Below are 12589 nucleotides of genomic sequence, written 5' to 3'. Positions count from 1 at the left end.
AAAAACACTTACTCAGAAGTGACCTGTAAAATGCTTTGATTAATGATACTGATTTTGTTTAGTAAATCCAAATAACCATATTTTAAAATAATCATGTATGTATTCTAAGTATTTAAACTTATGTATTATAATATTCGCTTCGCGAATGGATAAAGAATATTCGTGTATCTCCTTGGTTGCAATTAAAATGCGATATGATTACCAAAGTTGTTTTGATAATATAAATGAAATGAAAAATAATACGCTATAAATCGGTAAATTTTGGTGCTGCCCTCAGTACAAATATACTTATACGGCCCTGTATAAATTCAATAATCCCATACTCTGTCTTAAAATGACATTAAATCTGCATTATGAACTCGCACTCGCAACTGACGTCGAGATCCGTTCTACATAACTTTACATCAAGCCAAGTAACACGTACTGCAGTCATCCCATCGTACTGAAGATAAACTAAATCACACACCACAAAACAACTTACGTTACTTTCAACTAGGTAAAAACAAACTAATTCACATTCCACTGCAAGCCAAAATAAAACATACCACCAAACTGTTTCTAACATTCGGTAGAACGAGACTGGCCTACGTCCTACTGTTTCATGACATAAAGCACCCTAACTGTCTGTAATAAAGTACGGTAACCGAAGCGAAACACCCTAACTGTCTGTAATAAAGTACGGTAACTGAAGCGAAACACCCTAACTGTCTGTAATAAAATAATGTAACCAAAATTCAGTTACTCAGTGTCCGTTTATTGAATAAGTCTTCTTCAAGAGCTAGTAACATTATTGAAATCGATATAAATGACAACTTTCCTGTTTCCACTTAAAGTAATTTTGCTATTACTTTTAAATTTAAAATACAATCAACATCTTGTGGGAGACATTTGAATAAGTTTCCTCAAAAACAGATTCCGTTATGTCTCGTTCACTCTTGGAAATAATCCTAATTCAGCAGATAAGTGCTTATAACGACACTAAATACGAAGAGCGAAAGAAATACCACCATTAATGCGCTAATTCTCTTGAACTGTCACGTAGTGTTTGTCAATAACAACAGCCATGGGGGGTGAAGCATAGAATGAACCTGTTTGTTTGTTTGTTTCGGAATTTCGCGCAAAGCTACACGAGGACTCTCTTCGCCAGCCGTCCCCAATTGTAAGACTAGAGGGAAGGGCAGCTAGTCATCACCACCCACCGCCAACTCTTGAACTACTCTTTTGCCAACGAATAGTGGGATTGACTGTCACATTATAACGCCCACAAGGCTGTTAAGGCGAGCATGTTTGGTGTGACGGGAATTCGAACCCGCGACCCTCAAATTACGAGTTAAGTGCCTTAAACACCTGGCCATGCCGGGTTCTGAATGAACTTAGCCCCCCCACGTCGTGCAACGGCACAAATACTGATCCAGACCAAACAATAAAACTGTGCCCACAAAACCGGATTATTACTTTAAAAAGAGAGAAAAAAAAGAGAGAGAGAGAGATGTTTAATCAATTTTATTAAAACTTCGCTTTTATGGTTAGCACCATATGATAATCTGTACATTTAATTATAACTAAGTTACTAATATTTCTCAACTACCGGAAGCTAAACTACTAATTACTTTGTTATTGTTTTGGCTAACTAGTCTTCTGGGACATCCAGATAAGAAGGTTGATGTGCTATCAACTGTCTTTCTTACGAGATCGTACGAGTTGTTAAACATAGCATTTGATATCCGTACTTCACATCTTAGTTGTAAATAGTTAGTAAAAAATGTTTATAACAAAAGTTAAGATGTTCATATGAAGATGATATAAAGTTTATTTCAACTTAAAATCAAAAGTGTGGTATATAACAATGAAAACATATGAGTGGGTATATGATATACTTAAGATATATTACGTTGTTTGAAATGTTCATGTTTCCTCAAACATCGCGCATCACCATCAAGTAAGATACTGATATGTTCGTACGTAATCACACAGAACTAATTGTGCTTTATGTAATCAGTGGCGTGTCACCCGCAAGTATGTGTATCATATTTAGCAACTATTTTCTTAACGGCGAATTCCCGATCAGTCAACAGTGCAATACAGCCACGGAAAGATTTCTGACAGGGTGAGTACCACACAGCCCTTTTCTAAGAAGCACTTGTTAACTAATACCTACCGAACTATAGGAAGAAACATTCCGAGCTTTGGAGAACAGTGAAAAAAAAAAAAAGCAAAATTATATTTAGAGCACCAACCACACCAATCATCTGTAAAACAAGCTATTATTATGAAAGAGGTTTCTCCAACCTAAAACAAAAACATTGCAGTGACGTTGGATATACTTCCTGATACATTGAAAAGATAACAAGCACTTACAATTAATTAAAGTACACAAACCAGATATTCTCAAGTTTCCAGCCAAACAGCGAAATCAAATATTATTTTCATGTAAAGGATGGAATTATAGCAATCCATTTGACAAATACCTGACAAAGTCTCGTATGGAATTCTAATAGTAATTTTGCCTTTGGTCTGCTTAAAAGGGTTCTGGGCAACTTTAGTAGCTGACGTTCACGTACAATGGGAGGTCCTGGAACGTTCATTTGCCATGTGTAGTCTAAGACTGATTTATCTGTCACAGAAACTTGTTAGAATGTAATAAATAATAAATGTAAGCATACTCAATGTTGTAAAAAATGAAGGTTAAAATTAACTAATTTTAATTAAACAAATAAAATACAGAGAATTTCTTTAAAAAAGTCCAATACGAACATGTAATTTCTATACGATAATTAAATCACTTTATGCTGTTGGCTATTGTTGATAATGCTATGTTCAGATGTCAGGTATGTGAAGACTTATCTTTCAGGTTAAAGAATACCAATGTATTCTATGTACGTGTGTACACGTATAATTAGTCGTTGTTTCTTACAATTGATTCTTTATAGGAAGACGAGTCCTCAGTTTCCAGGTTCTAAATTACGAAAACAGTCCACTTAGTACAAGTACCTAATCTATCACATAATCACCAACCTAGCAAAATATGTCCAGTCTCTCGACATCCATCCTGTATGGGCAGAAAGATAAATGTGTTACAACACCACTTGTTCGCTAGCTAGTTATGACTATAATACAGTGGTGTTATTAAATATAATTTATTTAGCAGCATACATTTTTAAGCTTTTGTACGTGACAGTAAAGAGTAAGTTGTATTGCTAGAAACAGTGTTTTAGAGCGTATTTTATCTTCTCAACCAGCTGGTGTTTTGTAACTTTTCCGTGAAGAATTATAAAAACAAGAGGTAATGTCATTCTCTGTAAGTAATGGTTTCAAAAACAAATCCAACTACGAATATCAAACACTATTGTTATTTATTCCTGATGTTATGCCGTCTGAATGATTTCGTTTACAATGTACGAAAAAAAACCTCACCTTCTTTATCCATACTAGCAGTGTTGGTAGAACTACGCATGTTTCGAGCAGGTTTTAAACATGAGGAAGACACGAGACCTTGATGACGAGAAGAACCACTAGAGCACTGCTGACGAACCATACAGCACTCTGAACCTGCAGTATCTGTTCTCTCCACCTGCTGGCCGGGTCGAACACTTACTTCCTGACAGCTGGAACAGGCCACGTGTCTCTCTACAACTCGCGTGGTTTCATCAAAACCCTGAAAGTAAGACAATGTAAAGTAATGCATTACTTTCATTTAAAAGAAACTTGTTGATATTGAGTGTAAAAATACGTCGAAAAAATGTAAAAAGTTAGCAAACATGAGGTCTAACTTGAAAACATTAAATTCTTAAAATACACTCACCAACGAGAAAACCTGAGCTCAAAACTCTTCCAGTAGAATTTAATGTGAAAAGTTTTCATTCTTCCCCCTTGCTTGATTCCTGTTGACATGACCTGGTGGTTAGTATGTTTAGTAATTATTTTATCCTATTTTTAATTTGTTATCTCACTACTAACCTTCTGTGTATGTATTTCAGGTAACCACCCTTCGCTAATATTTCTTTACCATCTGGATAACTATAATCATGTGTCTTGAATCATTTATGTATTTTTGTTTATATCCCACCTATCCACCCCTCTGTAAGGGTGGATTAATAAAGGAAAAATAAAGAAGCGCTCAAGTCGGACTCTACGAGTCGCAGGTTCGAATCCTTGTCGTAGAACTTGCTTGCCTTTCCAGGTGTAGGGGCGTTATAATGTTGGTAAAACAATTGGCCGTGGATAGTATTTGGTAGCGGTCTTCCCTCACCACTAGATGAGGGACGGCTGACGCACAAAGTTCTCCTGTAGCTTTGCGCAAAATTCAAACCAAACTAGTTGTGACCTATACTTTCAGCTTTGATTCTTGTTACGTATCAAAACTAACAACCAGGGTCAACTTCACCAGAACAAAACTGTTATGTCATATCAGTAACCAACACTACAGTCTGTAGGATATTTTGTCCAAAGTCCAGATAAATTAAAATCAAAAGACGAAAAAATAAATAAAATTTCCCACAACTCAAGGGAAAAAAATGAAACGCTGCTGAACAACTTACAACGTAAACATGTAACTTAATGAAAAAAATCGAAAGGCTTTGTTCCAAAATTTCGCTGCATAAATCTACACCAGGCGCATTTGTGTTACCTGTACTTAAGGAAAGGCAGTTAGCGAATAGAATTCGCCAACAACTCTTGTAATACTCGTATCTAACCGAATAGTGAGACTCGACTGTTACTTTTATAATGTATCCAAGCCTCAAAGCGCAGGGCGCTTTGTTGAGACAACGGGTAGCGAACCGTTAACGCACGGGTTAACAGGAAGGGTACACTTGTCAATATGTCACGACCGGTTTAAAAATCAAAATTAAAATAAAACGAAGAAAACCGGTCCGAATAAGATATCTGACAATTAACAGTTTGTCATGAAATATTTTAAAATTAACGAAATAAATACAGAAAATACGTAAAACATTTTCAACGCCTAACAAATTATCTCAATACCATCCACAGAAACATCCGAAACAAAAATCATTTGTGAGATTGAGTAAATAAAAGTACAACGGTAGCGAACACAATGTAAGATATTTATAACTATACGTTAATATTATTAAAATTAACTATTTTTTTAAAACAACAATAAATAATAATAAGGAAGAGTGACACAGAATTTGCACAAAAAGTACAAAAGTAAAATAAATGTCCAAAAGATGATTCACCAACATGGAGATCAAAGTGTTTTTCACTTTCAAAAAAAAATTAAACACATTCCTACAAGAGCCATGTTAGCTGAAAGGTGCACCTATGAAAAAAAAAACTGATATAAGACATTTTTGTTCATTGATGAACAGAATGTTTTACTAAATAACGTAAAGAACGTAAGCCACTGGATCTCGTCGTTCATAAAGCATGAAGGTTTACTGTTATACTAAGTAAAACCAGCCAAGTTTCACCTGGCTACACAAAATTACATTTTTCGATCTTACAACTTAATATATGTTTATTTCAAGAAATCTAATCAGAAGACGTAGTTTTAATTTAACAAAAACGAAAACAAACATAAGCTACCTTACATAGCTGGTTTCTTTTCTATGGTCCGGCATGGCCAGATGGTTAAGGCACTCGACTTGTAATCTGAGGGACGCGGGTTTGAATCCTCGTCGCACCAAACATGCTCGCCCTTTCAGCCGTGGGGGCGTTATAATGTGACGGTCAATCCCATTATTCGTTGGTAAAAAAGTAACCCAAGAGTTGGCGGTGGATGGTGATGACTAGCTGACTTCCCTCTAGTCTTACACTGCTAAATTAGGGACGGCTAGCGCAGATAACCATCGTGTAGCTTTGCGTGAAATTCAAAACAAACCAATTGTTTTATATACAACTTAAAACTTACTAAAATGATGGACTGTTGATATATCAGAACATTATCCAGAAACAAAAATACTTTTCATAACTAATTTCCGCTGCAGTTTTTGTGGTTTATGTTAAGTGTAAATACTGTCTGTTGAGTCATCTTCTTGCTGTTAAAACAAGCTTAAAACACATATGTATCTGACAAATGTTTGGTGTGACGAAGCGTGGCATCCTACAATCCTAGAGTACCTACATTAAAAATCACTTCAGTTACACATACTCAAAATAGATAAATCTTATCTACTTTTATAAGTACATGGATCACCTTTTAGTTTGACCATACTCCACGCCCCAGATGATTAAAGACACAAATACAGAGTTAAATTTGCTTATTTGTTTTTGAATTTCTCGCAAAGCTACACGAGGGCTATCTGCACTAGCCGTCCCTAATTTAGCAGTGTAAGACAAGATGGAAGGCAGCTAATCATCACCACCCACCGCCAACTCTTGGGTTACTTGTTTACCAACGAATAGGAGGATTGACCGTAACATTATAACGCCCCCACGGTTAAATAGGCGGTTTGTTGGTTGGTTGATTTAGTATTTTATGGCACAAAGCAGCGAGGCTATCTGCGCCAAACGTCCGGTAAAAAGGTAAAAGTAAATTCAGTAAAATTCATAAAAGGAAATTAAGGTAAAACAAAACAAAGTTTAAACATAAACAAATAGCATAAAACCAATGTTTACATCTAGTCTACAACGTCAAGAGAAAACCTACAGTAATTCGAGTTGTAAAGGACTTTCTGTAGCGTGACTGTAATAATCATAACTCGCCTGGAAGACAAACAGGTAAGTACAAAAACCACCGTCAGTCACCTGAAGTTGACCCTTCCAGTCCTGGTTTCGAGTTACTCAATGTTACGGTCAGTTTCTAATTGCAAATTGAACTAGATGAACTGTGATTTTTAAAAGGAAGCTACATTAAAAAGGTGTAAAGTATAAATTATAAAACTTAAATGGCATTAAAAAGATTAATGGCCTTTAAAAACTAAAAAAATTACCAAGGTGGACAGTGTCACAATAACACTGTCTCACGTTATGGACAAACCTTGGGACAGAACATGCTTAAAATGGTGTCGTCGTTGTGAATCATAACGATGACAAGAAAGTAAAATGTGGCTTATTGTGATCTGAGTGTTACATAGACTACACACTGGTGCATCAGTTCTAGATAAAAGAAAACGATGAGTTATAAAAGTGTGACCAATGTGTAGTCTAGTCAGAACAGCTTCCTCTTTTCGATCCTTATGGCAACAGGACGGCCAAAGTCCAATACAGGGTTTTATTTGGAAAAGCTTGTTTTCGCGTTGCTCACTCCAAGTCGACTGCCAGCTGGCACGGAGCCGAGCCTTGAATACAGGACCATAGTCCATGTATGGGGCAGGCACAGCAGTGACAGTGCCAGAGCAGATAGACTTAGCTGCAGTGTCGGCGAGCTCGATCCCGCGAGTACCAACGTGGCCCGGCATCCAGAAAAACTGGACAGAAGTAGATGTTAAAGAGAAATGGGCCAGTTGGTTTTGAATACCGGTGAGAACAGGTTGTGAATCAACGTGAAGCGATTCCAGGGCCACTAGAGAACTAGGCGAGTCAGTATAAATCATGCAGTTCGAGTACTGCTTAGCTTCTATTTAATCCAGGGCAAGAGAAATGGCATAGAGTTCAGCAGTGAACACAGAAGCTGAAGAGGGGATTCTTCGCGCAACCATCAAACCACAAAAAACGATGGCAGAGCCCACATAGTCGAGTTTCGATCAAATAAGAGCATGAATCAAAGAACGTCGATACGCTCCACAGGTGGTGGTAGAGAGGACACGGAGGATGTTCAGTGCTCTTGTACATTTGACTCGCAGCTGCTTGATGTGAGGTATAAAAGTTAGCTTACGGTCAAAGATAAGCCCCAAGAACTTAGTCTCAGAGACCACAGGACAGGCAGCACAACTTCACCGATACGGAGTTCAGGATCAGGGTGAATACCCCGTTGGCGGCAAAAATGCCTGCAAACGGTTTTAGAGAGAGAGAAGGTAAAGTCTTTTGTTGTGGTCCACTTCAGTAAACGATTGAGGGCAGTCTGTAGCTGCCGCTCAATATACCTCATGTTCGACGATTGACATGAGATGTGAAAGTCGTCGACATAGAGCCCGTTTGCAACAGCGAGAGGAAGTTGTTCAGTGATGGCATTAATTTTTTATATTGAAAAGTGCGACACTCAGAACACAGATCTGAGGGACTCCAAGTTCCTGTAGAAAAGAACGGGAAAGTGTCGAACCCACAAGAACTCGGAATCTTCTGTCTGTTAAAAATTTTTAATAAAAATGGGCAAATGGCCACATAACCCGTATATATGGAGGTCTCGCAAAATACCATACCTCCATGTTGTATCATAAGCCTTATCAATGGCAAAGAATATTGATACAAGATGTTGTCGTTTGAGAAAGGCTTCTCTGATTGACATTTCAACTCGAATCGTGTGGTCCATGGTGGTGAACTGTCGTTGGAACCCACACGGGGTGGGCGAGAGAAGGTTGTTTGATTCGAGGAACCAAACAAGACAAGCATTAACCATCGTCTCTAAGGTCTACAGAGACAGCTCGTCAAAGCAATTGGATGGTAGTTTGAAAGAATCTTGGGATCCTTCCCAGGCTTGAAAGAAAAGCAGGGCAATAGCCCGGCGCCAGGCATCAGGAAAAACATTCTCATTGCTAGATCCGGTTAAAAACAACCAGAAGGATAGCAAGAGAAGCAGGAGATAGATGGCAAAGTATCTCATAGTGTATATCATCAGGTCCAACCGATGTACTGCCAGACCAATGAAGAGCCAGTTTGAGTTCCACCAGTGTAAAGGGACGATTATAGTCATAGAGACAATCAGCTCGAAAGAAAAGAGGTGATTGCTCTGCCCGAATCGTGATGGCTAAAAAAGTGGAAGAAGAGGCAGAAATGCTAGATACCCGGCAAAAGTTTTCACCTAAAGTATCGGCGATGCTCTGGGTATCAGTTACTTCCTGGCCTTCAGAGAGCTAGATCGAGAGGGAGACAGAATGATATTGCCCACTGACCTTTCTAATCTTGTCCCTTATAACTTTGGAACTGGTGTTAGAGGATATGTTGGTTGTGAACTTAATCCAAGATTCCTTCTGGCTTTGACGTCTCACCCATCGAGCATGTGCACGGGCCCGCTGGAAAACGATGCGGTTCGAGAGTGTGGGATATCTACGGAAAGTATCCAAAGATCGTTTTTCAGCCTTCCGTACAATGTGGAAGGCAGGATTCCACCATGGACGAGGATATAGTGGAAAACGTGTCGAGGTTTTAGGAATATATTGAGCAGCTGCCTGTACAAAACAGTCAATTACTGTTGCCACACAGTTGTCTATTGAAGGCTTACAGACAATGGCAGGATCAAGTTCTGCGAGAACAGTGAAAGAGAGCCAGTTTGCCTGATCCAGCTTTCACCGGGGCACGCGGGTCGGGTGACATCGATCACAGCCAGTCTCTCTCAAGATTACAGGAAAATGATCACTGCCTTGTGGATTATTGTCAACCCTTCATGAAAAATTGGAAAATAATGAAGGAGAGCAAATCTAGAGATCAATAGCAGTAAAGGACTGACTAGGTGCATGGAAATAAGTAGAAGAACCAGTATTGAAAAGAGAAAGGTTGTGATCAGAGAGCATACGCTCTACAGAGCGACCCCTTCTATCAATATCAGCACTTCCCCAGGTGACAGATAGAGAGAACGAACAGTGATGGTATGACCCAAGGAAACACGGATGGCTACGGCCTCTAAGGATGTGTCGAGTGGCAAAGATAGGGTGGGCACATGCTGATCAACTAACAGTGCCAGTTCTCCATGCACTCGTCCATCACACAACCTGTCATTTCTGTATAAAGAAAACCGCCGAAAGGTAGTGTATCGGCAGGTTTCAGAAATATTTCCTGTAGGGAGAGACAAACAGATTATAACGTAAACCTCGACAGTTCCATTGTATCAGGGTGGCCATTTTTATTTTCTTGTAAGCGAATTGGGCGGAGAACCCTTCTGTTTATGACCACGTCTTTTTTTCTTATTCGAGAAAAGTCTATCGACCTCCATGGATCCTGCCCTGGGTCGACTGGACAGGTCTTTGCTGTTGGAAAGGGATTCCAGAGACTGGGGACGTGAACGAATTATTGTTTTACATCTTGGGGTGAGAGAGAAAGATGGATCCGAGGAAATGCCTGTACCTGTAACCAAAGGGATGTGGATCTTGGGGTTTGGTGGAATGTATATAAGGGACAGAGATAGGTGTCGAAGTTGGTTCATCAACTTTTTTAACCATAGAGGTAAAAAAAATTCATTTGTTTGGAGAACGATTCTTTAGGAGGCACAGAGAGATCTGTCTGCACTCCCACAGTAGCTGTAGAACGAAGTGCAGCAGCATATGTCTGAGATGAGGTGGTGGGCAGCAATTTTCGAGCCTTAGGATAGGTAATGTTATGAATCGTTTACAGACGCTGCACATCTTTTTCTTCCAACAATTTAGGGCAAGAACGAAAGTAGGATGGGTGAGAGTCATTGCAACTGATGCAATGAGGGTCCGTTTCACATTTATAAGCATCATGGTCCTTGCCACTGCAACGAGCACACGACATGACGTCCTAGAGTGGCCGAACCGTTGACACTGGAAACATTGGAGAGGGTTTGGAATGTATAGCCGTACTTTGCAATTAAGATAACCTGCCTTCATGGTGGCAGGCGGACGTGTGACGTAAATGTCAGAATGAGAACATTGGTCGGCACTAGAATTCCATCTTTGCGAATGGAGATACGTCTCACTGTTTTTCACTATTTAAAATTTTTAATTGGAGTATCCATAATAATAAAGGAAAATTTCGGTGCCCACTGGCCCCACCTACCATGGAGCCCTACGAGGGGACGCACTACAATGTCAAACAAGGACACTGCTGGAACGCCAGGGTTTCGTGAGCAATATATCCAAACACCAGCATCAGATATAATGTCCACAACACCTGTTGAGAACATCCAACACTGGTACTTGGGTGACTCTAACCCGAGTGGACCAGCCGATTGACCCAAGGGGGGCCACCCCAAGGCCGTCCGTCTACTGGAATTCATGATCAAAGTGGTGTGTCAGGATTGTACGCCTCAGCCACCAGGATCCTCTCCTCCCTTTCACGGGTTGCCACGCACGGCAAACACTTGGGTAAATGTTTAGATCCCAGAGGATGTAAACTGAAAGAACGGAACCTTCCCTGGGATGTCCCCTCACCAGGTACAGGAATCCACACCGAGGGTTTGAAAAGACGAGCATGTTTGGTGTAACAGGGATTCAAACCTGCGACCCTCGGATTACGAGTCGAGCGCCTTAACCACCTGGCCATGCCTTAAGCAAGCATGAAGAAGCCTTCTATTTGGTGACTGTTGAAGTATGTTACCTATATCAAAGATACAAATTGGCACAAATATATAACCTATTAGATTCTTTATACTAGAGCATTAATAAACTAAGTGCAGAGCACTTACGCAAATGTTTGATAATTTTACCTGAATTTGTTGAAGTAAATGTAATTATAAAAAAATAAAATGCAACAGTTCTTTGATTACGATATTTTCCCTTTCCTTATTTCAAAGATTTCTTAAACTTGAACGTTAAAAATGCCAAATTATGAATTCATTTAACGAGAATATATATTCCATTATCACCTCATTAGATTACTACAAGTTCCATAATCACGTCCTAATATGATGCTATAACACTTCCATGTTCATTACTAATGGAAAATTATTTAAATATCCATACCCAATAGACAGATAAGATAAAGCAAAACTGAATGACTTAAAACAGTGTTTGAATTTTATTTTACAAAAGTGAAAAATTGTCAAAAGTTATTGCAACTGAACTGGTACAATGACGGAAGACTAAAACAAATATAATAAACAAAATATCCCATAAAAAGAAATATAGAAACAAGATGGTATCTTATAATACAAAATCTGGTCAAACATTCATTTAAACTCAAGCATAAAAACCAAATTAAACCTATAAAATGTAAAAGGGAATCAGCTACAATGCCTCAAAACAATATTTTTGAACATGAACATAAAGAAAACAGCATGAGTTCATGTATAATATGCGAGAAAAGACAATACAACACAAAACGACAAGAAGCATTTATGTGTGTCCGCACGTACGCTCGATCTTAATTAAAAACCAAGAAAGGAAAAATCAACTTCATATGATTTCAAATTACAGACTCGAGGCACAGTTACGTATTAAATGAAACTGAATTTAAAATAAGCAATATAAGGAGAAAAATAAACATTCAAAGGCTCGTTAGTAATGCATACGTTATCTAAACAATAAGTGTATTTGTATAGTCGAAAGGAGACTGTCAGAAATAAATCTTTGACCCTATAAATATCTCGTTATTCATGTCTTCTAACTCTAAAGCCAACAGTTCTCGTTAGCATCAGATCCGACCTTAGTCCAATCTCCTTGTTGTATCAAAATATGGGCCTCCATTAAGCTAGCCTAGAGCTAACGGTATTACCACCACACCTGTGATCTGTAGATTCAGGTTGTCAGAGCAGTGAAGCCAAGTACGTTTCCAATTAAAGTGACGGAAATGGTATCCAGACATTCCTTCACCTTGATGAAATCAGCAACTTCAGTGACATAAGACTTGAACGGTC

At 38.8% G+C, this 12589-nt stretch overlaps 1 protein-coding gene across 3 annotated transcripts in view; it reads right to left on the bottom strand.

Annotated features, from left to right (window-relative positions):
- LOC143256025 (triple functional domain protein-like) overlaps positions 1 to 12589 on the bottom strand; it is a 79914-nt gene that overhangs the window by 45501 nt on the left and 21824 nt on the right. For all 3 annotated transcript variants that reach the window (XM_076512595.1, XM_076512597.1, XM_076512594.1), the window contains exon 2: positions 3415 to 3655. In XM_076512595.1, the coding sequence (XP_076368710.1) occupies positions 3415 to 3655 (241 nt within the window). The remainder of the gene's footprint in view (positions 1 to 3414; positions 3656 to 12589) is intronic.

This window comes from Tachypleus tridentatus, chromosome 7, assembly GCF_004210375.1.
Source record: "Tachypleus tridentatus isolate NWPU-2018 chromosome 7, ASM421037v1, whole genome shotgun sequence".
NCBI lineage: Eukaryota > Metazoa > Arthropoda > Merostomata > Xiphosura > Limulidae > Tachypleus > Tachypleus tridentatus.
Note: the sequence above shows the minus strand (reverse complement) of the source record. Positions and strands in the feature narration are given on the sequence as shown.